The sequence below is a fragment of the Rana temporaria genome, chromosome 4 (genome assembly GCF_905171775.1).
Source record: "Rana temporaria chromosome 4, aRanTem1.1, whole genome shotgun sequence".
Lineage (NCBI taxonomy): Eukaryota > Metazoa > Chordata > Amphibia > Anura > Ranidae > Rana > Rana temporaria.
Window position 1 is genome coordinate 238,015,435 of NC_053492.1, and position 26,157 is coordinate 238,041,591.

Consider the following 26,157-nt stretch of genomic DNA (forward strand, 5'->3'; position numbering starts at 1 on the left):
ATACTATTTTCACCAATTTCGTTTTATCACTTACATGGCAATTTTTGTTGTACATAAATCACTTTTTCTGTTTCTCACGGCGTTACACCGCTACAGTTCTTCCCCGTCACATTTAAGGGCATCAACGGATTGAGATGATCAGTCATTAAGTGAATTGTTCATGGCAAGTCTCCTCATCCGTTACGACATATCACAACTCTCATATCTCTTGCCTGCCATGTTTTTCCAGGTACCCAAGGCCCGAGTGTACATTTTTAATTTGCCTGCTACTCCTCAGGCAAGTCAGCCTCTATCACACTCAAGGATAGACACATTTTCAGTTCCATACAACATGAATTTCGTTAATTGACCCACCATCACCATAGTGAGTGCACTCATTGCACCACAAATTTATTTGCAAATATATACAGATTTGTTCTTGGTTACATAGGTGATGCCGCAGGCTGCGGATATTGAAGAATTTGCCTCCATCCCTTCTCCTGCCAGGGGTTCAGAACATGGTAGCACGCCCTCCCTGAGATCCTGGACCATCCTCAAACTCATGGTTGAACTGTAGCACATGGGGTATATCGTACCCAGTTTTGGCCGGCAAAGCTGAACTTTTCAGACTTTTATTCCCCAGTGCACTAGGCACGAATGCTGAGCAGGTCGCACTATGCACGGTTGCTACATCCCTCTCACAAAATTCACTTCACCCTGAGCTCATTGGCGACCTTCTGTCATAAGTTGCAAACCAGGGTCGAGGTTTCGGAAAACCACTCCTGTGACATTAGCAGTTCCCAGGACCCCCTCGGTTTCAGCTCCTGTACCTTTAGCCCCCGGTAAGGGTGATGGTACCCTCTGTCACCCCGGCACACTTCATACCAGTGAATATTAAGACATTTTAGATGGTAAAGATGTCAATTTGGCTTCCCTTTTAATAACTGCTCACGATATAGCCGACAACAAATCATATGCTTTCAGTGATGTCTCCGTGGTAGTCAAGACAAGGGACCACAAGCTTAACTGTAAACTCTCCATCCTGCATTTTGTTCTTGCGTTCAGTATATTCAGGGATGCACTTTGCTCTGTGAGCTCACATAGGAAGGGGGAGCTTGATCTCTACTTTTACACGGTAGTGGAGTTGGGTCAGATATACTCTAAGATTATAGCTCCTTTTCTGCCAAGGCCGCAGCCATTTTCGCTCAATGCCAGGTAGTAACAGACTGGAGCAACGTAAACAAAGAACTATTTTTGGCGGGCTAAGGTCGACAGTTTGAGCAACATGCCACACACGCTATCTACTGGTGCCCACATTCTACCAGGTTTGTCCAGGGCATCCACAAACAAAACACTCGGCCAGTGCTAGCTTGAATGACCTGTAGATAGATCAGCGGAAGAAGTCCCCGAATATAGGGACAGAACACGTACGGAACACAGGTTAGCGTCGTGATGTCACCTGCGGCCATCGCTGATCTATCTACAGGTCATTCAAGCTAGCACTGGCCGAGTGCTTTGTTTGTACGTTTTCTATTGTTTTACCTAAATAAATGGTTCTTTTATCGGAGAGCACTATGGTATCACTTTTTGTATTACATGATTCATGCCATTTCTGAGAGAGCGTCACCATTTGTGATATCGCTGCCTTCATAGAAGGGATCTGGATTCAACATTTATCACCCATTACACCCATAAGGGAAGGTTGTTCTGACCCTTTCTCATCATAGGGTCTATGCTGTGAGGTGAGCGGCCATCTTTATTCATATTGGTGGAGGTGTCACATTTATCACGAAGATCTCTGCATGCTCATCATTTCAAAACCTATAATAATTTTAGGCTTGCGTAGCTGGGGAAAATGAATACGCGCTTTTATGTCAGAGTTCTTCATGGGTGCATTAAACCTAAAGCTGACTTCTATGGGGAGGGAAGTAGTTTAGATGCAAAAGACCAATGATACAGGTCCTCTCTCAGTCCCTGAGGTTCAAAAGTCTGAGATGGCAGTGGCACTAATGGAGCAAGCAGGGTTTATGCTCCTAGACCACTAGCCTTTGCCCCCCCCCCCAAAAAAAAGCTTTATAATAATAATATTTAATTTAAAGCTACATGAGATAAATGATCAAGTACCATTTCTTATGCCGCGTACACACCATCACTTTATGTGATGAAAAAAAAACGACACTTTCTGTGAAGTAAAAAATGACGATTTTGAAACTTCAATTTTCAAAGACGAAGTTGCCTACACACCATCGTTTTTCTCACAATGTTCTTGCAAAGTGAGGTTACGTTCCACCACGTTTTACCATTGAAGTAGCTTCTGGGCATGCGTGGATGGAAAAAACGTCTTACAAAACGACGTTTTTTGCTACACACGGTCAATTTCTGTGAAGTAAAAAGTGCACTTTTGAAAAACGACACATAAAATTGAAGCATGCTTCAATTTTTTTTGGTCGTTTTTTACAAGACATAAAACAACGTTTTCCCCCACACACAGTCAATTAAAGTGACGTTTTTAAAAACGTCATTTTTTTTCATCACATAAAGTGATGGTGTGTACGCGGCATTACACATCCACATTCTAAAGAACATTCCCTCCCCCGGGAAAAACAATATTCTAGTATGGATTTGTTAACACCTTTTGCAAGGAGATCCTCACCTCCCCCATATGTTCCCACAACTGCATGACACCTAATGAGACAACATACAGACTATACATAGAGTTGGCAAGTTTTTCTTCAGCCTCATTCAATAAAAGAATCACAAATGCAAAATTCTCCATGGCTTTTTCTTCAGAAAAAAAAAAAAAAAACTGAGGAGATCAGTGTCCCTAAACTGCAGTCTGTAGATGCTGATGTACACAGAAGACCTGCTTTTAAATTGCGCTTCTCGCAATATGGAAGAAAATAAATAAATAAATAAATTAAAAAAAAAACACACACACACACACACACACACACACACACACGGGGAGGACAAATTTTATTTTTATGGTCTTAAAGTAAATTAGGAGATGGGATGAACATTTCCCAGTTCGGTTCGCACCAGAACAGCCAAACATCGCAAAAAAGTGAAGACCCAAACACGGAAGCCCGTTGAAGTCTTTGGGACCCAAACCTGAAAAATCTAAACTCCCCATTTTGAAGGCTTATGTGCAAGTTATTGGACAAAAAAAAAAAGGGGGGGGGGGGCTGGGTACTGCCCTGGGAGAAATTTATCAATGCAAATTTTTATTTTATTAAAACAAAAGTTTATAAAAAGGAACAGGGATTTTATTGATGCTTAAGGGGAAAAAAAATCCATTAAATTTAGAGCCCTTAGTCTGCCTGTATAAGTGGCACATCTGTAGCATGTATAGAACATGCTGCAGCAAAAATAAAATTTCGAAAGAAAAGAAGAAGAAAAAAAAACGCATTTAAAATGTACTTTGCGGCTGCAAGCTAATGCCGGGAATTTAAGAAAAAAAAAAAAACACACACACACACACACACACACACACACACACACACCAGTATGCATGGTGATATACACACACACACACACACACACACACACACACACACACACACACACCCCCAACCGCCACCACAACCGGACCCCAAAAAAATAATGAAAATTCAGCTGCCAATGAAGGCTGGGTACTTACTGCAGGCTCCATCATTTGACAGTTCTTATAGAGGTAAGGGGTGGGGCCACCTGGAGTTGTCACCTTGTGGCCCAGCCCCCTTGTGATGTGATTTTGTATTGCCGGAATTTTTTTTTTTTTCAGCTGTCGGGACTCATTTGTTAATGCGGTGGCCCATTTCCTGGCCATTCTCCTTATCATATTAACTGTGCGCTCGGAGGGCGAACATCCCGCGAACGCACAGAAAGTGTGGGTGTTCGGTGAACGGACGACGTTTGAGTTGAACTTTTTACCCAGTGCTAAAGTGAATTTGTGCTTTGCCCATGCAGGGATAACAAAAAATGTTTACTTTAATTGTGGGCCCATCGGCTGCACATTGCAACTTAGCTCTGCTGCCACTTAGTTTAGCAGCAAAAAAAAAAAAAGAGAAGAAGGTGGAAGAAAGTTATCCTGTTCCTTTCATTCACTCGCCTTCTTCCCATATGATCGTTCTGATACTTGGCTCATGCCTTGTACACACGACTGGTTTTCCCGTCGTGAAAACTGCCATGATAGCATTTGGCCGGGAAAACCAGCCGTGTGTATGCTCCATCGCAGTTTTCCCGACAGGAAAACCATCTGGAATCCCGGCGGGAAAAATTAGAACAAAGCTCTCATGGCAGTTTTCCTGCCGGGAAACAGCTTCGGAGCATGTTCTCGGTTTTCCTGGCGGACTTTTTACCGCCGGGAAAACCGATCGTGTGTACAAGGCATCAGAAACCCAGAGAGAAAATCCTCAGGGCTTCCTCTTATTGATCCTAGTGGCCAAACCAATTGGAAGGGGAGTCTGTACAGCTCTTTGGGGCTAGCTTTTAGGAGAACTCGTTATTTTGCCCTGCAGAGGCAAAGCACAGGATCATGTTAAAGATAAATTTAGGAGGAAAGAAAGGTTTTTCTTGTCATAGCAACCGGATTATACAATTTTTCTAGCGATAAAAAAAAAAAACACCCACACAACTTAGACCAAAGAACAACTTGTTATGGATAAACAAACACTAGTTGCTTTAAAATGTATTTCAGGGAAATGGCAACCAAGGTGCCAGCAAGTCATCATTTATGCTCATAATTAAATTCTCCTTTAGTCCATTAAATTACATCAATAAAAATTATTTGGGCTACATAATTCTGAAGTACAGTTGCTAGAATTACACTTGCAGTATATATGCTCTTATTCAAAAATTAAAAACATTTATCAACCGTACAGCGCTGACACCAATGATTCACATTCCACTTATCTCTATGGGTGCTTCTGTACTGTAATGTAGGTATTACATTCCAGATTAGAATTGGAATGGTCCATTGAACAAACCAATATAAGCTATACTTCTACGATACATGCCTTAAATACGAAACACTAAACGCAAGACTACTTTAGATTTCTGCAAGTAACAATGTCGATGTCATTTTCTGGATCAAACAGATAAATGGTCAAATTATAAAGAACGACATTTTAGTTGATTGTACCGAATGAGTCAGCAACATGTTGGGAGTTTGCTTTACGTGAGCAAACAACCTCCCTCCCTACAATAAAAGGTTTCCTAAGAGAAATAAGATAGCTGTCATTGCAGATCTTCTTCTGAAAATGCTTGTTATGCTGACCCCACTTGTATATTCTTATTGGCTGTGTGTTGGTGTCACCCTGCTAATGTCCCCACCCCGCTTCTTGTATAGGAGCACAACCCCCTGCTGATAGTGGGGGTTTTAGTCTTTTCCATATTGTGCCCAACTCCTTACCATAGGCCTTCCTATGACATCCCTAGCAATTGAACTTTAAATTCACAAGAATAAAAGGTCTACACAACTTACCATAATTTCTGCACTTTACTGATGTTCTTCAAAGATGGCAGTGACAAATCACATGACACAGACAGACTATCAGGGGTCACTAGGCATACATCGCCAATCCCACATAATGGACATACCAAAGCAGGCAATATGTGAAAGCAGTCCTTCTGCAGACCAAGCCACGTATTGCACCTCACTGATTAGCCATCTTCTCTTGTTATCTTTCTTTCCTATTTTCCAGAGTCATTAGTACTCACTCAAAGGGGCTCTGACTTGTCCCATTAGGCTCCATGTGTCCAGCTCACAACTCCCTACACGTCATTCCAGAAACAGGACTGCTGCAGCTGTACCTACAGATTATCTACACTTTGCCCAGGTGCCACTAGAAGTCCCAGGGGTATTAGTACTCATGACCGAGAACATTTGGTTGGCTAAAAGGCCTTTTGCCTCACATGACATTACTAAGGAGGGGCTTCTCTAAAAGAGGAACCTAGCACTTGCTTATAGATTTTCCCTTTCCCATACTGGAATAACAGAACCATATTGTGGCCAGCCAGCTAGCTGAACCAGCTTACACACTGGCTTTGATACAGAGTAACAGATCTAGAACACTTTTCTGTATTAGAACAATGCCTCACTCAGATAGACATCTGGATGACGGAGAGTCACCTCAAACTCAATGGAGCAAAAACAGAACTCCTTCAACTCCATGCAAACCGAAAGAAACTGGCCAGGACTACCTGGACACCACCACCCATTCTGGGACAAACCATCACCCCGAGCACCATAGTCAAAAGTCTCTGAGTCATTTTTCACATTTTTTTTTTTTTTTTAAAGTGTATTTTTGTGCGTGTACTCGAGAGAGGAGCCGGACTGCAGGAGTTGGGAGTAGGCAGGCCTCCCCCAGAGGCAATCTGCCACCTTTCTCCATGCCCCAGGTGGCAATGGCGGGTGTGTGAGGGGGTCCTCCCACACAGCCAGCCCTACCTGCTCCGCTTTGAAGCCCAACGGGGCAGAGGGACTCCCTATAAGGGAGTGAGAGGATCTAGCCCGCTCAACCAGCCCCGTTAGTCCTTCGCCTCTCTTTTAGAGGCCGCGTGGTCAAAGTGCGTGCATGTTAACCCAATTTCGAGTGCGTGTGTAGGTGTGGTGGTTTTTGTGGGAGGGGGGTGGGCGTACTAAGCGCAGGCTTACCTCGCATAGCACACCCACCGGGAGCCGGGCTGAGACCACCAAACTCAATTCACATGTAGCCAAGACCGGGATCTGAACCCCTAGCTGCAGAGGTGAATGGCTTGTCAGCGCAGTGCCAATCGCGTTGAGCCACCGCAGCTCCCGTAATTTTTTGACTTTGACATGACAATGGATGCACAAATAGGATCAGTAGTTAGTGGATCCCACCACCTTCTACGTCTCCTACAAAGAGTTGTTCCCTTCATCCCGAAAAAAGATACAGCGGTAGTGGTAGGGACAATTATTAACTCCAGGTTAGATTATGCAAATTCCCTATACCTGGGACTCCCAAAATACCAGCTTGCCCGTCTCCAAGTCGTCCAGAACACAGCGGCACGACTGGTAACAGGGAAAAAACCCTGGGAATCGATCACCCTGTCCCTGAGTTCCCTCCATTGGCTGCCCGTAAAGGACTGAGTCACATTCAAGGCCCTATGCCCAATGCACAAATGTGTACACGGAAGCGCGCCCCAATATTTAAGTGAGAACATAAAACCCCAAAACCCCAATTGAGTTCTTCAGTCAACTAACCAAAAATTACTACAAATCCCCAAAGCCCGCTACAAAGACCAAAGGAGAACATCGATTTGCAGTCCAAGGACCTCGACTGTGGAACGCATTACCAACTAACATCCGAACAGAAATTGATCACCTGGCCTTCAGGAAAAAACTCAAGACCCACCTATTCTGAGGGATAAACAGAAGGAAAATGGATGCCAAGCGCCTTTAGGCGATTCAGTTCGCAATTGTAGCGCTATACAAGCTATTCACTCACATTTTGGATATAAAAAAAATATAATCAAACCAGTTAAACCAGCAGCATCCCATATAGAATACATAAAAAAATCAAATTAAAAATTGTAAGGCCACACAGTATGCCTACTAGTGTAGTGAATATTACAACTACTCTTAACCTGAGATGCATTACTTTTATATCGCTGCTTAAATTCTTCCTTTATTACACCTTTTCTTCTCTACTAAAACCTTTCCCCTGACCCCCATCACTTAGGGTTCCCAAGAAAAAAAGAAAACAAAAACAAAAACTCGAACTAGCTAAGGAACTTAACAACTTTCAACACCTTCCCCCAGTCCCCCCAGAAATAACCAATCCAGACAGGCCCACCCTTATAAGGCTTAAAGACTAAAACAAGAAAACAAACAATCAGCATACTGGGGTGTGCAAGTAAAGGTCGTCCATGGCCGCCAGGTTTCTATAAAATGACCCATCTTATCCTGAACATGATTGTTCCACTTTCAGGAGAGGGAGGTTGAACTTTCCATAACCGCAGCAGCTCCTAAACCAGGGGTGTCAAACTCAATTTCATTGTGCGCCGCATCAGCATTATGATTGTCCTCAAAAGGGTCGATTCGATGTCCAGAGAATCCCCTCCCCTTACATTAGATGTCAAGAGCCACCCCACCATCAGAAGTTGAGTCCCCTACTCTCCCTTACATCACAGTGCACCCCCTTTTCTTATGCTACTGCTGGGAAGAAGCTGGATGCATTGCTTGAAAGCAAAAAGTAGGGGTCTGGAGCTCTCCTGCAGCTGCAGGAGAGGTGCGAGGGCCATATGAAATGGTCTGGAGGGCCGATTCGGCCCGTGGGCCTTGCATTTGACACCTGTGTCCTAAACTATCCTAAAAGCCTATGTGTACATAGACACATAGGGGTTTATTTACTAAAGGCAAATCCACTGTGCACTACAAGTGATTTCTAACATCTAAATCATGTGCAAGCAAAAACGCTGTTTTTATTTCCCTTGCATGTCCCCCTCAGATCTACAGCTATTGCACTTACAAGTGCATTTGTAGTGCAGAGTCTATTTGCCTTTAATAAATATATACAGGGCTCAAAATTTCATGTCCTGAGCTACTAGCCAGGCCTCAAGAGTTACTCGCCATCAGTTGCCCCACCTAATTCATACACTGCCCTGCGCCTAATTGCACCTATAAACACGCCCTCATAGATTATCTCATGGAATGACAATGTTTTATGCAGAATCAAGTTACAAAATTAAATATTACCAACAACAACTTTAACAAAATGGGACAGGGCACTGGGGGCAGACCAGAGGGACAGGGCACTGGGGGCAGACCAGAGGGACAGGGCACTGGGGGCAGATCAGAGGGACAGGGCACTAGAACTGGGTCTCTTCCCCATTCTCTTGCTGTCTCCTCTCCCATCCATCCTCTCTCTCTCTCTCCCATTCATCTCATCAGGAGCCTGTGTGTGCAGCTCCACGCTTGCATGTCCCCACTTCCCCCTTTTATTCAGGCTGGCAGAGAGGAGAGGAGCTGCAGCACAGCGGGAGGAAGTACAATCCAGCGCTGAGATCCACACAACTGCACAGCCATTGACACCATAGCACAACGCACACTGACAGCGCACAGCACACATTGAGACCAGTCTGTTCACAGTGCTCAGGCTGAACACTTACATAGAGCACAAGGAGAAGAAAACTGTACAAACTGGAAGGCTGCCGCTCTCAAGTCAGGGCAACTTTCAGTGAGCGCTGCACCGGAGTGGTAATTTTTGCAATCCTCCACCTCACTCATTACTTTCTGCTCTCCAGCTACATTGGTCGGGGAGGGGGGGCAGGCTCAGAGAGGTCATATTGTTAGGTCCCATGGCTTAATGAGAATTGTAAGTAGAGCACCTGTGTACTGCTCTGCCTGTGCGCGGCTCACCAGACTACTTTTCCCGAGCATGCACCTTTCCTCTTCGGCGGCCAATCTCATCTGGACTCTAAGTGTAGGCACAGATTGGAGGGAGATTGGTCATGCAGCCCTGTCATCACTCGCCCCCAGCTTAAATCCACTCGCCAAATGCTAGTAGGCGAGTGGAAATTTTGAGGGCTGAATATATATATATATATATATATATATATATATTATATATATATACATATACACACACACACACACACACACACACATACATATACACATACATACTTTTATGGAGTGGTGTTTAGGAGCTTTCGGCAAGAAAATGACAAAAGCTCCTAAACTCAAGTGTAGTGTACATGAAGCCTTATAGTGGCAGAAAATAAAGACAGTCTGACTGCGGAGAACGGTCGCAGGTAGCTAATCTAAAAATAGTAAAATGTCTACATTAAAAACATTCAAGAGTTGGGAACATAGTAAAAGTGTTACAGCAATGGTAATAGAGAGGATTTATTAACTTTATATCAGGGTAACAACAATATAAAACTACCAACACATGTCACAGGCCTAAACACTAACCCTTCGTCAATGCTTAAGAACTCTATAAGCTGGGAATGCTTGGACTCAATGTGGTTTAATCAACACTAGTTATTCAATCACTGGTGTACATCCAGATTGATGGCTCAGCAAAAAATGATCTAGCACCTAATACCAGATGCAAATAAGTGGTGGGCCTTTGTCATCTGTCTCCACCACCATTGGTGTGGCGCTCAAACATCTTTAACTTGGACTTTGCCTAACCAAAGCAAGTAGACTCCCATGAATTGAGTTGGGATGTGAGAATAATGGACTGCTATATTATTAAAAAAAAAAGAGATCCAGCACCACATCTCCCATCCTTAATACATAAAACTTTGAAAAAAAAAAAAAAAACACCCACATCCTTATACCAGTCACCAATTATTACCAGCTCGACATTGTCACTGGACAGATCCATTGTTTGACTACAGTGTGTTCTCAGTCACTAACCCAGAACAAGCATGCAGCAAGTTAAAGTGGATTTAAACCCTCCTATCGTTTTCAGTCAAGGAAGCTGCCATCTTGGCCTCCATTTATTATTCAACTGACATGATGCTGCACATGTGATCAGTTATGTATCAGTTATAACGCCAGCCATTGGATAGTTTATATTTTAAATATCTTTATGCAAGTGAAGACACAGTATTCCAAATTAGGTCTCACTAAAGATCTATATAGGTGTAGCCCACAGACAAGACAGGTCTGGCGATTTGATCCCAGGTTCTATTCCCCAATAGGCACACATTTTCCAATCACTTGAGTCAGAGAACAGGCTGTACATGTCTTTTTTTGGTTTTATATTTTGGGTAGAACTTGGATAGGGTAGGGTGAACATAGGGATACTCCAGTTACAAATGTGAAAAATGAGAACACTACTCTGCACCAAGACTTCAGGGTGGAGGCACCCCCTTTGCAGTGTAAAGATAAACAGTACAAAACAGGGATCCCTTAACAGGAATGTAATCCTGAGAGTACAAACAGCAACTGCCAATTTCCCAACAGTCTGAAGTATATGGCTGAACAGTACCAAACGGGAATCCGTCAACAGGAATGCACAAAGTAGAAGCTGTTGATCTCTTAGAAAAGCAATGGAAAGTCTTTAGGTCCAGGAGGGCTGGTACTCGCCGTTCCCGAATCTCAGTGAAGCCATGTGCAGGGTCAGTCAACTTCTGTGCTCCAGCAGCCTGTGTCCTGGATCTTTCTTAGAAGTTTTTATAGAATGTTCCAGGTAAATAGAAGAGGTTCCCCAGCCAAACCATAACTGGAACCCCACAATTTTATTTTAATAAAATTGCTTGCAGTTCCAGACAGACTTCTACTCTTCTACATTTATACCCCACTCAGCTCCCTGCTGGTCACTTGCCATATTGACCAGGGATTGGCTGGGGAGATATTAAAACCGGTAGTAAACTACCTCGAGAAAAAAAAATGGACCCCCTGCAGATTTATGCCATAATGTGCTAGTATGCACCACATTCTGTGTGAATATCTCCTAAACAGTGCACGTTTAGGAGATATTCACAGTACCTACAGGCAAGCCTTATTATAGGCTTACCAGTAGGACTTTACTTCCACTTTAAAAATGCAGGCTGAGGTCATATCCTCCCTCCCACTATGTCCCAGGGTATGAGCCAATATCAGATCTATCTAATCAAATAGTGCTCTCCCTGGTTACAGGGAAGCCAAAAAAATAAAACATTTATCAAGACAGTAGTTCTATGGGGCATTACACCGGGGGAATCGGGACCTCCTTCCTCCTGCTGGTTACCCCTCTAGTAATAACTATAGATCAATATAGAGGATCAGGACCTCCGACTGGTGACCCCTCTAGTGATACATCCTAGATATAGGATCTACTGACTTTCTCCACGGTCTAGTCACACTTTGTAATAATTACCCCAAATCTTTTGCCTCTGTAGTGCTTGCCAATACTGTACCTACAATGTTGTACTCACTCAAGGGATTCCCCTTACCCCCAGATGCATTATTGTACATTTAGAAACATTGAACTGGATTTACCACCGTTTTGGCCAACCCTTCCAACAATGCCAAATCAAGTCACAGACCTCCAAAAGCATGCAGCAGAAGAATGCCAGAAAGGTGTTGTTCCTTCGCTACACTTGCTGCAGGTCAGGGACGCCAAATCATCCCCAGGAACTAGCACTCTGCAAAGGAGAAGCCAGCCTACATAATTCTCACGACAGGTGGACGGGCATGTTATGGGTTATTGGCAAATAATGGAATTTTTGAATCAAGATGCATGTTTGTCACAATCTCACTGCTCCTGTTTTCTATTACCTTGCTTTATAGCCATATGTGTGCGCTTCCTCAGTTATGAGAGCAAGTATCAATTTGTAATCATAACTCAATTCTGGCTACTTTGTTTCAGAGACCCCTGTGTAAAATATAAACTAAAATGCATTGGTCACATGCGACATAAGGTCAGAGTTTGAGAGCTGAAGCAATGGAGGAATCGCCTACGGGTTTTAAATAAACAGGTCAAGGTAAAAACAACTTAAAGGGGGTTGTAAACCTTCCTGTTTTTTCACCTTAAAAGCGGGAGTTCACCCATTTATTTAATTGTTGCCCTTTTCCCCTTAGATTCCTGCTTGTTTGGTCTAGGGGAATCGGCTATTTGTTTTAAAATATGATCCGTACTTACCCGTTTTCGAGATGCATCTTTTTCCGTCGCTTCCGGGTATGGGTCTTCGGGAGCGGGCGTTCCTTCTTGATTGGCAGTCTTCCGACGGTCGCATCCATCGCGTCACTCGTAGCCGAAAGAAGCCGAACGTCGGTGCGGCTCTATACTGCGCCTGCGCACCGACGTTCGGCTTCTTTCGGAAAATCGTGACGCAAAGGATGCGACCGTCGGAAGCCTCTCGGAAGACTGTCAATCAAGAAGGAACGCCCATTCCCGCAGCCCATACCCGGAAGCGACGGAGAGGATGCATCTCGTAAACGGGTAAGTACGGATCATATTTTAAAACCAATAGCCGATTCCCCTAGACAAAACAGGCATTAATCTAAGGGGAAAATGTGCTCTCTAACGGTGAACCTCCGCTTTAATGCATCCTATACTTACCTGAGCCCTTGAAAGTCCTGCGTCGAGAACGCTATGAATCTCGGCCTGTGCTTCCCGGCTCTTCATTGGATAGATTGATAGCAGCGCAGCCATTGGCTCCCACTGCTGTCAATCAATTCCAATGACACGGGTGCCGGGGGTCGAGTCTGACATTCAGGTCTATGGATGCAAATGCTGGACTCAAAAGCACGCCCGCAAGGTAAACCCCTTGGGAGAGAGCTTCACAGAGGGGGTTATCTGATGTGGGGAGGGGCCAAGACAACTGCCGAGGGACCCCAGAAGACTGCATTTGGGGCCACTCTGTGCAAAACGAGCTGCACAGTGGAGATAAGCAAGCCATGTTTGTTATTTTTTTTATTCAAACCTTTTAGTACCACTTTAATTAAGAGCAGGAAGGGAGACACTTTAAGCCCACACCTTCTACTCTAACATTTACATCACCTACAGCCCATTCCCTCTCCACTTCATAGGAAGAAATAAAGTATGTATCCCAACCCCAAATTTACAAAGCAAGGCAGACTCGACCCTAGTGCCCACGTCATTGGATTTAATTGACAGCAGTGGGAGCCAATGGATGTGCTGCTATCGATCTATCCAATGAAGAGCTAAGACGCATAGGATGCATGAAGGTGAAAAAAACAGGAAGGTTTACAACCCCCTTTAAGTTGTTTTTGCCTGGACCTGTTTATTTAAAAGCCGTAGGCGATTCCTCCATTGTTTCAGCTCTCAAACTCTGACCTTATGTCGCATGTGACCAATCCATTTTAGTTTATATTTTACACAGGGGTCTCTGAAACAAAGTAGCCAGAATTGAATTACAAATTGATACTTGCTCTCATAACTGAGGAAGCGCATACACATGGCTATAAAGCAAAGTAATAGAAAACAGGAGCAGTGAGATTGTGACAAGCATGCATCTTGATTCAAAATTCCATTATCTGCTACTAACCCATAACATGCCCGTCCACCTGTCGTGAGAATTATGTAGGCTGGCTTCTCCTTTGCAGAATGCTAGTTCCTGGGGATGATTTGGTGTCCCAAATGTCTCACTGTGATGCCTGCATATGTTCATGCAAATAGCAACCATCAGATAGTTGATATTACATATGCATTTTTTTATCCTTGCAACTAGGATACTTTTGCTGATGTCCGTGGCTTTGGAGTCAATTTATAGCTCTCCGATTGAACAATACAAAACATATTTCATAATAGATTCCAGTGAGTAATTCTCTACAACATTAATCCATATGCAAAACTACTCAGCAGAAACATAGTACTTTAAAGCTGAACTCAAGGAATTATATTTGTATTGTGTATTTACATTAGTCCAGCTTGGCAAAAAGTATGCATTACTTACACTCACTGGAGAAGCTGAAAAATGACTGTAGTAGTTGGCACTACTTCCAGGTTGTGTGCAAGCAGCTTCACCTCTGCACACTGACCACAGCGAATTCTCACTCAGGATTGCTGCCATTCACAGAATGCTCTTATTTCCAGTTAATACAAGGTGTTCTCTGATTAAAAGAGGTCCAGAGGTGGAGTGGCAATGTCATGATCTCCACCTTGTTCAAGCAGAGAATGCCTTGTATTCATCAAAAAACCACGAGTTCTATAAATGCCGGCAGTGGTGAATGAGCATTCCTTTGTGGAAAGTGTGTAGAGGGGAAGCTGCGCAAAGAATCTGAGCAGGACCTGGAAAATCGCAGCCATCACTGCAGACGCTAAAATGCGAGTTTATTGGTGTGCAGCTGCGGCCTGTCACTGATCTGTATAGGTGGCTGTACGCCAACACCTGTAACCACTGGACACAGAAATATGCATTTATTATGGTGTAAGGCCCTCTTCGACCACGGAAATTAGCCTTCTCAAAAAAAAAAACACATTCCAGGGTTTAAATGTGTACAGGAATGGATAAGCAGCTCTGGATGTACACTGGTGTCAAGGGGTGGACAGCCGTCACAGTATGCATGAAAACGCTGGAATATGCATTTACCAGCATACAATTGTTGCCTCTCATTGTTTTATGAGCTGTATGCAAACACTTGTACAGAATTCTATTTTTTTATGTTGTGAATAAGCCCTATAATACAAAAATTCTACACACAGTTTGGTGTGAGATCTAGTGAGAAAAGTACAGATGCTACCAGGCAACTAGCATTTTCAGAGGGTGGTCATCAATGGCAGCCTCTGTGCTCAGTGAACCACATGAAAATCGCAGGTCAGCTTCATCCACTGCCTTAGTAACAGGATGAACACCCACACATGTATACCCTCTACAACAGGGGTCTCAAACTGGAGGCCCTCCAGCTGTTGCTAAACTACAAGTCCCATGAGGCATTGCAAGGCTGACAGATACAAGCATGGACTCCCACGGGCTGAGGCAATTATGGGACTTGTAGTTTTGCAAGAGCTGGAGGGCCACCAGTTTGAGACCCCTGCTCTACAACCAAGCAACAAAGTCAAGGCCTGTCTGCATTAGATATTTTCTCATATGCCAATTCACCAAACTAAAAAGTACAGCTTGCTTTGTGAGCAATGTTAACTGCCATAGGCAATGCAGCTCCCCCCAAATTCGCACTTTTTTGCTTTTTTTTTTTTTTTAATCATTTAGCCTAGCAAGAGATTGTGGTTATTCATTCATGCCTGGCTTCTCATTTTTTAATTTCACAGCTTCTCATTGAAAAATCTAAAGCATCAGCTTAAACCACTTGTCAGATAGGTCACTTGAGAATTGCCATGCAATGTCTGCTCAACAATTACACATATCTCCCTTATTTATACAGCCATTTCAGAATACACACGCAGACTATAGTCTATATTTACATACACACTCAATGTATATACAGTATATTGAATCACATCATAGAAGAGAATATTCACCCCTAGGTAGAACACATCACATCCATGCCTACAACACATAAGGCCGCTGGACAATGGATTGAGGGCTCAATACAGATTGAAGCCCGGGATGTGAAATGGAATCAAGCAGTAAAAAAAAGACAAACATTATAGAGGAACCAGGGGTGTGGCAGACCAGCTCCTATACATTAATGCTACCAGCCGATCTTCTGATCAGCATTTCTTTAATACATAGAAGGTTACAGGAAGGTCAGAAGAAACAAAACCAGGGGAAAAAAAAAAAAAAATTACAACCAGCAGCGCAAAATGCATGCAGCTAGTTTAATTCACAAAAGCAAAAAAAAAAAATCCTGGTTAAAGAATGCATCTACCAAATTAAATCTTTTACAAGGATCAACATCACTAATAATAACAACATGATGAATGAATAAATCAGCGTCACGTTAATTTAATAAGCCAAGGTAGAATGGATGCTATTTTCCTCCATTGCACATGCCATGTCAATACCATTTACACAAAAAAGGCCTTGCAGTTAAACAGTCATCATCATCATCCCCCCTCTGTGCTTACTGTTAACCTATGCAGGCCTAGGAAAAGGAGAGCATCAACAAGGACAGATTTTACACAAATATTTTGGAATGTGAATGAATAGATATTTATAAAAATAGCAGGCTGGCAGATTGAAGCCCACGCATGGCCGTCACCATGGTAGTGGACATAGGGAATGGTCTAATATACTGAACATTATAGGGGATGATTCTACTAGACAGCATAGGGGATGAACAGTATAGAGGACATAGGGGGTGGTCTGTTATACTGAACACTGGAGTGACATAGGGGACGATTATACTGGACATTATAGAGGGCATATAGGATGGTCTATTATAGTGGACATAGGGGATGATACATTAGACTTGACACATTTTATAGAGAACGATTATACAGGACATTATAGAGGATAGGGGAGGATCTATTATACTGGACATTATAGAGGGGATGATACATTAGACTGGACACATTTTATAGAGGACATAGGGGGATGGTCCATTATACAGGACATCGGGGGTGATTACACAAAAAATTATAGAGGACATAGGGCATGATACATTGTACTGGACATCTTTTATAGAGGACATGGGGGTGATTATACTGGACATTATAGAGGACATAGGGGAGGATCCATTATACTGGACATCGGGGAGGATCCATTATACTGGACATCAGGGAGGATCCATTATACTGGACATCAGGGAGGATCCATTATACTGGACATCAGGGAGGATCCATTATACTGGACATCAGGGAGGATCACGATATTGGACATTATAGTGGACATAGGGGAGGATCTATTATACTGGACATCAGGGATGATCACGATATTGGACATTATAGAGGACATAGGGGAGGATCTATAATACTGGACATCAGGGATGATCTATTATATTGGACATTATAGAGGACATAGGGGAAGATCCATTATACTGGACATCAGGGATGATCACGATATTGGACATTATAGAGGACATAGGGGAGGATCTATAATACTGGACATCAGGGATGATCTATTATATTGGACATTATAGAGGACATAGGGGAAGATCCATTATACTGGACATCAGGGATGATCACGATATTGGACATTATAGAGGACATAGGGGAGGATCTATAATACTGGACATCAAGGATGATCACGATATTGGACATTATAGAGGACATAGGGGAGGATCCATTATACTGGACATCAGGGATGATCACGATATTGGACATTATAGAGGACATAGGGGAGGATCTATAATACTGGACATCACGATATTGGACATTATAGAGGACATAGGGGAAGATCCATTATACTGGACATCAGGGATGATCACGATATTGGACATTATAGAGGACATAGGGGAAGATCCATTATACTGGACATCAGGGATGATCACGATATTGGACATTATAGAGGACATAGGGGAGGATCTATAATACTGGACATCACGATATTGGACATTATAGAGGACATAGGGGAGGATCCATTATACTGGACATCAGGGATGATCACGATATTGGACATTATAGAGGACATAGGGGTGATTATACTGGACATCAGGGAAGATCTATTGTACTTGACATCTATAATTCTGGACATGGGGGGTGATCTATTATATTGGACATTGGGAAAGATCAATTAGACTGGATATATGGGGGGGGGGGGGGGGGTGGTGATCTATACTGGGAATGATCTCATCCATTATTCTAGACCTAGGGGAAGATCTATAGATGCAGATGATCTATACACACACATAGATAGGACAGGATAGATTACGTAGGTAGGTGCATGCTTACAGTCCAGGTGCTTCTTCTTTGGCCCCATGACCTCATGAGTGGTCGCCTTGCATACTGCCCTGGCCACGGCCGATCCTGTGACACTGTACTGTGCGGCCGCAATGCGATCTGTCAGCGTCTGTCCCGACATCTTCTCTCCTGTGACAAGAGACATCCACAACACTGATCAGTACAATGGCAAGCCCCCCTAATCTGATGACAGCACCCTGCAGCTACACCGACATGTTCCCATCCATTTCCAGCAGTGACATGGATGGTGCAGAAGGAGCCCCCCTCCCCCTCCTCATTATCATCCTCCCCCCCTAATGCTGGTATCCTAGTTACTGCGAACCAGAGAGCCCTCCTCTCCCCACACACATGCTGCAGAATATAGAGGGGAATAAGGCACCTGGTCAGCCTTCCGATGAAGCAATCCCCCTTTCCTTCAGATGAGCAGTGGTGGCAGTAGCAGCAGCGAGGTCTGGTCCCTCAGAATACAACCCATCCTCCTCCTCCCCCTCCCTCCTGTTATCCTCCCTGGCAGCCTGGGATTAGAATATCACCGCCCCACCCCCCACCTGCACTCTCACATCTCTCTTGTAAATTATTAAAGGGACAAAATGCTGCCTGATCTGATGGCTGCACATAGCCCAGCACATAGAGGATCGCCATACACTGCTGCCATGACAGCTCCATACAATGCATGGGAGTGATCACATGGAATTGGGGTGCCAGGATCATCAGTGCTCAGACCTGTGTGTGCCTCTGCGGGTTATTCTCTGCTGTCACTCCCTCACCGTCTTCCTCCTAAGAAGTGATGCTGGAGAAGGGAGAGACTAAAGCTTCTTCCCTCCCCCAATCCAGGGGGTGGGGGTGTGATCACCTTCTATTAGGGTACCCCCCATATCACCCCCAGACCTGCTGAAGGGTGTCTCACTCTTATACCATCTCCATTACTATTGCACAGTACAATTTAGTTGCAAATATGTGCATAGATCTTAGGTGTGCAGCATCACATTGACAACAGTCCATTTAAATGTGGGTGGAGCTACAGACCTCCAAGTGACAGCTATAAGGGGGGGGGGTGCTTTAATATGAATGGAAAGAAATGCAGACATATAACAGTAAGCAGAGCACACAACAAATGCTGCTGACTATTCCTTGTGCACTCAGGTCTATTTGTGGCATCTGATCAGTCTGTGTGCATCCCCAGTGTCATATCCCAATGGATCCTACCCAGTGTGTCACCCCAAGGGATGTCCTCTGCCTGCTGATCACACTGGCTCCCTTTCCTCTTCCCTTTCCTTTATTGTGTCCTTGGAGCTGACACATGTCCTGAAGGTGGAATGGAGTCAGCTGGCAAGTGCAGGCTCTCTAGCAGCTTTACTAGTAGAAAAGGAGCTGATCCTTAGCACAATCTCCCTGCTCTGCCCAATGGTTTCTTCTAATCAGGTGATGCAGCCTTAGATTAACCCCTTGCGGCACACACAAACTCTTAACTCTTTCACTTCTTATGGGTGGGAGATGAAAGCCATGCAGACAGTTAATGATTTTTATTTTAACCAAAACTGGCTAGGTTTTCTAATTATTGCCATGCAAGACTATGCAATTACCATACACTCCAAGAAGAAAGGCTGACATTCAGTCTGTAGGATTATTATTAAATGTCTCCTGTAGCCTAATGCTAGGCATACACAGATCAATTTTCTCTATCGGCTCCCTGATCCATGCTAAATGCAGTGGATGGAGGAATCTCCACTAGCAGATATTGTATTCAGCAGCTACCTGCATACAGCGACTCCACCAATAGAATACAGTTATGGCCAATTCACACATTTTATTGCATTGTAAAACGTCTAATCACAGTAAGGACACACAGGAAACAATTATTTCCTTTGTTCAGGGCCGATCCTCCCTATAGGCTCACTATGCAAGGCGCTTAGGGCCCCGCAAAGCTGCAAAGGGCCCCCCAAATTACTAGAGGCCCCGTCTGGTGAGAAGTCATTTTCGCCCCCTCACCCAGCTTCTAAACTCGCTGGCTGAGTCATTTCCGACAGCAGAACACCCCCTCCCCCGCTTCTCAACTTTCTTTAATGTGACATGTCACGGTCATCAGTGCCCCCTGCTTCTCATTTTTAATGTGCCATGTCATTTTGCTTAGGGCCCCAGGGAGGTCAGGATCGGCACTGCCTATGTTTCCCATTCATACTGCAATGTACTGTATTTATTGACGTATAACACTCACTTTTTTACCCTGAAAATAGAGGGTAAACTGTGCCTGCGTGTTATATGCAGGGGTCTGTGGAACGTTTTTTTCCTGAAACTTCCCTCTTAAAGTTAGGGTGCGTGTTATATGCCTGTGCGTGATCAGTGGCGTCACTAGGGTTGGTGTCACCCGGTGCGGTAAAACATGGCGTTACCCCCCCCCCCTCTGTCTAGGCTGCCCAGCACCAAGCAGGCAGGGCACGGGGCACACCCCAAACCAGCCCCTGTAAATGATAGTATAGGGCAGTATAGTGGCAGGTTAGGGTAGTATAGAGTGGTATAGTGGCAGGTTGGTGTAGTGGGGTGGTATAGGACAGGTTAAGGTGGTATAGGGCATGTTGGGGTGATATAGGGTAGTTTGGGGTGGTATAGGGCAAGTTAGGGTGGTATAGTGCAAGTTAGGGTGGTACAGGGTAGATTGGGGTGGTACAGGGCAGATTGGGGTGGCACAGGGCAAGTTGGGGTAGCATGGGAAAGTTTGGGGTGGTACAGGGCTGTTGGGGGGGGGGGGGTACAGGGCAGGCTGGGGTGGTATAGGGCAGGCTGGGTGATACAGGGCAGGCTGGGGTGGTACAGGGCAGGCATGGGTGGCACAGGGCAGGCTGGGCATGTTTTTTTTTTTTTAGCTGACAACACATGGGATGGTGTCACCCCTCTAGCGGGTGTCACCCGGTGCGGACCGCACCCCCTGCACCCCCCCCAGCAATGCCTCTGTGCGTGATATGCGCCGATAAATACGGTAACCTAAAGCCCCATACACACAGGCTGAATGTTGGTAGACAACTAGTGGTAAAAAAACAAAACAAAAAAAAAACACACACACACACACGCACACATATTCGGCCCGTCCAACAGAAGGTGGCCATTTGGCTGGCTTCTGTCAGACGTGCTTGCTGGAAAACCAGCAGCCGACCAACTCCCGATTAGCGCTCTCAGCCAATGGCAGAGAGTTCTGAGCGGAGTGTTCTGGTGGGTGGCTATCCCCCCGTCAGAACAAAACAGCCCAGCGGGGGAGATTGCTGAACTAACCTCACATGGTTAGTACAGCGGTTCCGACTGGAACGGTCAGTTTTTTTTCTTGCAACCCACTGTGTTGCAATACATAAATACGTTAGTGTGAACCCAGCTTAAAGGAGTTGTAAAGGAAAAAATTTGTTTTGCTGAAATGACTATTTACAGGGTATAGAGACGTAATAGTTAACTGATTCCTTTTAAAAATGATTAAAAATAGATAAAAATCAATCACATAATGTACCTGTAGTTTCAGTTTCGTTTTTGCATGCCATTTCCTGCTTCTGTGATGTACAGAGCCACAGAGCCAATACAGGGCAGTGATGGTTTGGAAAACGAAACTGATTGGTGCTGAGGGGTTTTAGACACACAGTAATCACACCTCCTTGATTAGTGACCACAGAGAGAAAGCTCCCAGCACTGTGGTTATCAGGAAACAGACAACCAGCAAGTGTGGAGATCAGAAAAGAATTACAGCAAAAACGAACAATGAGGACATGAAAACAGCACTGCATTAAGGTAAAGGAAGCTATTAAGATAAAAAAAAAATTCCTTTACAAACCATTTAAGGCTGCACGGCAGCATACTGTGATAAAATGCAGACATTTTCATTGCGGTGCACCATGACGCATAGTATGGCACTATAGAGCAATGTACGTTTTGTAAACTTCACACAAAGTTTGTACAAAAAAAAATAAAAAATCACACACAAACGAAGAAGGCAGACATATGATACACACTGCCCCCTACCGCAGCTAACAGATAGCTGTCCGCTGTAGTATGAACCTAGCCTTACTGTTAGGTCAACCATATTTTCCCAGTTGACTTTCAAATTGGCTTTTGTTGAGCCAAAAGGGTGCTTGCAGGGCCACCCTCGGCTTTAATGCTGACCAATTCGGCAGGAATCAGACAGAATTTGAGCCACCACAAGGCCTCATGCACACGACATTTAAAAAAAGTGCCAGCGTTGCTGCCAGGAAAAAGCAGCGTCGGCTGCGTTTTTGAATAGCGTTTATTCCGTAAAAACACTCCCTATAACATAAAAAAGGCCTAAAAACGTTTTTACTGCTCCTGGACGCACAGGCTCTCTTTTTTTCTTCTGCCCCTAAAAGCATATGCCTCCATGTGCATTGACACATAGGCTAACATTAAGGGGCATTTAGAAGCAGTTAAAAACATCAGATGCCCCAAACAGCAGCTGTAAAAACGTCCTGTGTGCATGGGCCCTAAGACCCCTTTCACACTGGTACAAGTGACGCTTTAGCGCTGTTTAAGCAGCGTGTTTCAGCTGGGCGCTTTTAACCGCAAACCCCAGGGGTGGGAGAGAAGAAGTCCCAGGTGGACAATAGTATAAAACACTGCTTCTTGCCCAAAAATTTACATAAAAAGGAACATAGAGAGCGTTCATTCACATCTGTTTACATCCGCCAAATGAAGAGGACAGAAACCTCTCCCATTTTTTTCCATTGGACTTAAATGGTCTCAGATGTAAGCAGATGGACGGACGTCTGTTTAAATCTGCCTGCTCATAAACATACACTGTAGTTAAGTAAAAGAAAAATGGAGACTTATCCAGACTGAAAGCTTGTGTGAAAGGACCCTAAGAAAATAATATTTTATGCACATATAATTTAAGTGTTTAATATGATTCTGTCACGTGAGGAACTCTTACAGGGTTGTAGTAGTAAATCACATTAAATTGGACTTGTTTTGTAACATTGAAGGTGTTTCACTATTCATCCAAGCAGGGCTGTGTAACAGGTTGAAACAATGTATACACCACTTTATTTAAATGAATGTCACCATTGCCAGACTGGGAAAGTGGTTAATCAGCAATGCTATCGCCTCTTTAAAGGAAACCGATACTTAAAAACGATGTTGGCTGCCATTACTGACCTCTCATCCTGAAAAGGTTTGCTGTCCAGTTAACAATGCTGAAGGAATGGCTTCACTGTTCAGAGCCTTCAATCGGAATCAAGTATGCAGGGTTCTAATTAGACTTCATTCAGCTCTAAGCACACCTGAACGATGACACTGACTTATGCAAGCCACGCCCCTTGTGCCATGTGACTGATTTAGGCCTGGTTCACACCTATGCTTTTTTTAGTGCATTTTCAGTTTTGCAGAAACGCACTACAGTCCATGTAACATGGTTTCCTACGGAGGTAGTTCACGTCTGTGCATTCTATCTAAGAGGGCCAGGGACTTTATTCTGTTTTTTAGTTCCATAGACTTTCCATGGTTTAACCACTTCCAATGAAAACACGTGACACACTTCCGCCCACCAGCAGCCATTGTTTATGGGCTGATTTCCCGAATAATCACCTGCTATTCACACCGGGGGCCAGGCCACAGGCACTCTTTCATGTGAGTTGAATACTTTGATTTTAGATTTTAATAAACCTTTTAAAACGGTATTGCGCAATGAAGTTTCTTCTGTCATATTTATTTGTATGAGGCACATCCATCCCAGGAATTGTCAGCTTAAAGAAAATCTGCAGGGGCATCTGACCATACTAGAGATAGTTGGTCCGTATTGAGGGGTGAGTTCACATCTATGTGGGGGCACCTTGTCTGAGCACCAAAGAAACACGGATTTCATAATTTTGAGCATGATCACTTTATTGGGACTATAATTATAAGCGACTTTAATGTCGGCATATCATGTTATGGTGTTTGTTTTTATGTCTACATATAGCACATTTTTGCTATTTACCATATCTACCTCAGTTACTGCTGTTATTGTTGTGATAAATTGGTTCCCCTTTTTCTTGCCTAATGCATTCTGGCAGGGCCATTTCACAGACAGATAGGAGATCAACCTGTTTCCCACTGTGCATGCGTCACGCTGAGCCTTGTAAATGGTACCATAGTTTTCTGGGACCTGTGATGTGGGGGAAGGAGGGGGGCATAGGCGTGCGCACAGGGTGTGCCAGGTGTGCCCAGGCACACCCTAATCACCCGGTGCAGCACAGATTCCCCCTACTGCCCAGGCTCCCCCCTCCGCAGCACTACCGGCTTCCCTCCTTTCCTCTCTTGCCGGCTGTTGCTGCAGGGATTTTTAGGATGAGTGAGGCAAGGGGCTGGTAAATATGTATTTATCAGCCCCTTCCCTTTCTGAATGAACATGGTGAGTGATCGGTAGTATGTTGAGCTTTGGGGTGCACACCCTAATACAATAGGCTGTGCACACCTATGGAGGGGGGCCAACCTTCTGGCTCATTACGCTGCGACGCTCTGAGCTGGAAGTGAAGTCAAAACCAGATACCTGCTCCCCCCCCCAAAAGTGTCAAATGTGGCAGTGGAGGGGGGAGGTTGCAAACCAGCGGAGCTTCCCTTTTTGGGTGGTGCTCTGCTTTCACTTCAACATGTATTGTTCTTCAACACATCCATTCAGGCATAACAGATAGTTACAGTATTTTTTGGAATACGAATAGAACTGTCTCTCATTACACTTCTGTGATCCAATCCCAATCTTCAGGAACTATTTTTCTGATATAAGTCAAATATCTGCCCATATCTTTCTGAATTAATACTTTGTCATATTATAATCCTTCAATTATGATATTTCCAAAAAGCGGATTTTTTTTATCAAACATTATTAAATGTTCCATAACATACACACAATACAGACTTCCTGATACAACATATCTTGAAGAAGTTTGCAAATAGTTTGTTTAGTTAACAAAACACAGAACTGGACTGGCATACTAAAGCACTTTACTGTATGTCATGTTAATCTATAACCATTACGTTCATACACCATGTAGATAGCATCAAATGTAAAATGAGGAAAAGCAAGTAAAAGAGAATACAAGTCCAGTCGCCAGCATGCCCTTCAATCTACCAAAAATGATACTCAAAATGAAAATAAGCCTTAGACCTAGTACACACGAGAGGATTTATCCGCGGATACGGTCCACCGGACCGTTTCCGCGGATAAATCCTCTCGAGGATTTCCGCGGATTTGGATCCGATGGAGTGTACTCACCATCGGATCGAAGTCCGCGCCGAAATCCCATCGCGATGACGTGTCACGCCGTCGCCGCGATGATGACGCGGCGACGTGCGCGACGCTGTCATATAAGGAATTCCACGCATGCGTCGAATCATTACGACGCATGCGGGGGATCCATTCGGACGGATTGATCCGGTGAGTCTGTACAGACCAGCGGATCAATCTGTTGGGATGGATTCAAGCGGATAGATTTTAAAGCATGTCTTCAAATTTGTATCCGCTTGAAATCCATCCCAGGGGATAAAACTATGCGGAAACAGATCCGCTGGATTGTACACACCAGGGGATCTATCCGCTGGAGCCGGTCCGTGGATCAATTCCAGCGGATGGATCCTCTCGTGTGTACGGGGCCTTATGCCCTGTACACAGGATCAGAATTTCCGTTGGGACAAACTTTGACAGATTTTTCCGACGGAATTCCGTTCAAGCTGTCTTGCATACACACTGTCACACCAAATTCCAACCATCAAGAAAGCGGTGATGTACAACACTACGATGAGCTAAGAATAATGAAGTTCAATGCTTCCGAGCATGCGTCGACTTGATACTGAGCATGCGTGTTTTTTTGCAGGCTCCTAGTAAAGATGTAATAAATGCTAAAAAAATGTATGTGCAAAAAGCTGTGCATTTATTTTATTTATTATTTTAAAAGGTGAACTTATTCTTTTAGCCTTATGCCGTGTACACACAATCGGAAGTTCCATACAG

At 44.1% G+C, this 26,157-nt stretch overlaps 1 protein-coding gene across 18 annotated transcripts in view; it reads right to left on the reverse strand.

Moving 5' to 3' along the window:
* SNAP91 (synaptosome associated protein 91) overlaps positions 1-23,433 on the reverse strand; it is a 141,399-nt gene extending 117,966 nt beyond the window's left edge. For 12 of the 18 annotated variants that reach the window (XM_040350032.1, XM_040350040.1, XM_040350027.1 and 9 more), the window contains exon 1: positions 18,177-18,433. In XM_040350032.1, the coding sequence (XP_040205966.1) occupies positions 18,177-18,330 (154 nt within the window). In that variant the 5' untranslated portion in view covers positions 18,331-18,433. Of the gene's footprint in view, positions 1-18,176; positions 18,434-18,564; positions 18,674-18,908; positions 19,004-19,391; positions 19,492-23,327 lie in introns of those variants that run through there. The other 6 variants (XM_040350041.1, XM_040350039.1, XM_040350025.1 and 3 more) reach the window with 5 other exon arrangements.
* Between the last annotated feature and the right edge of the window lie 2,724 nt (positions 23,434-26,157).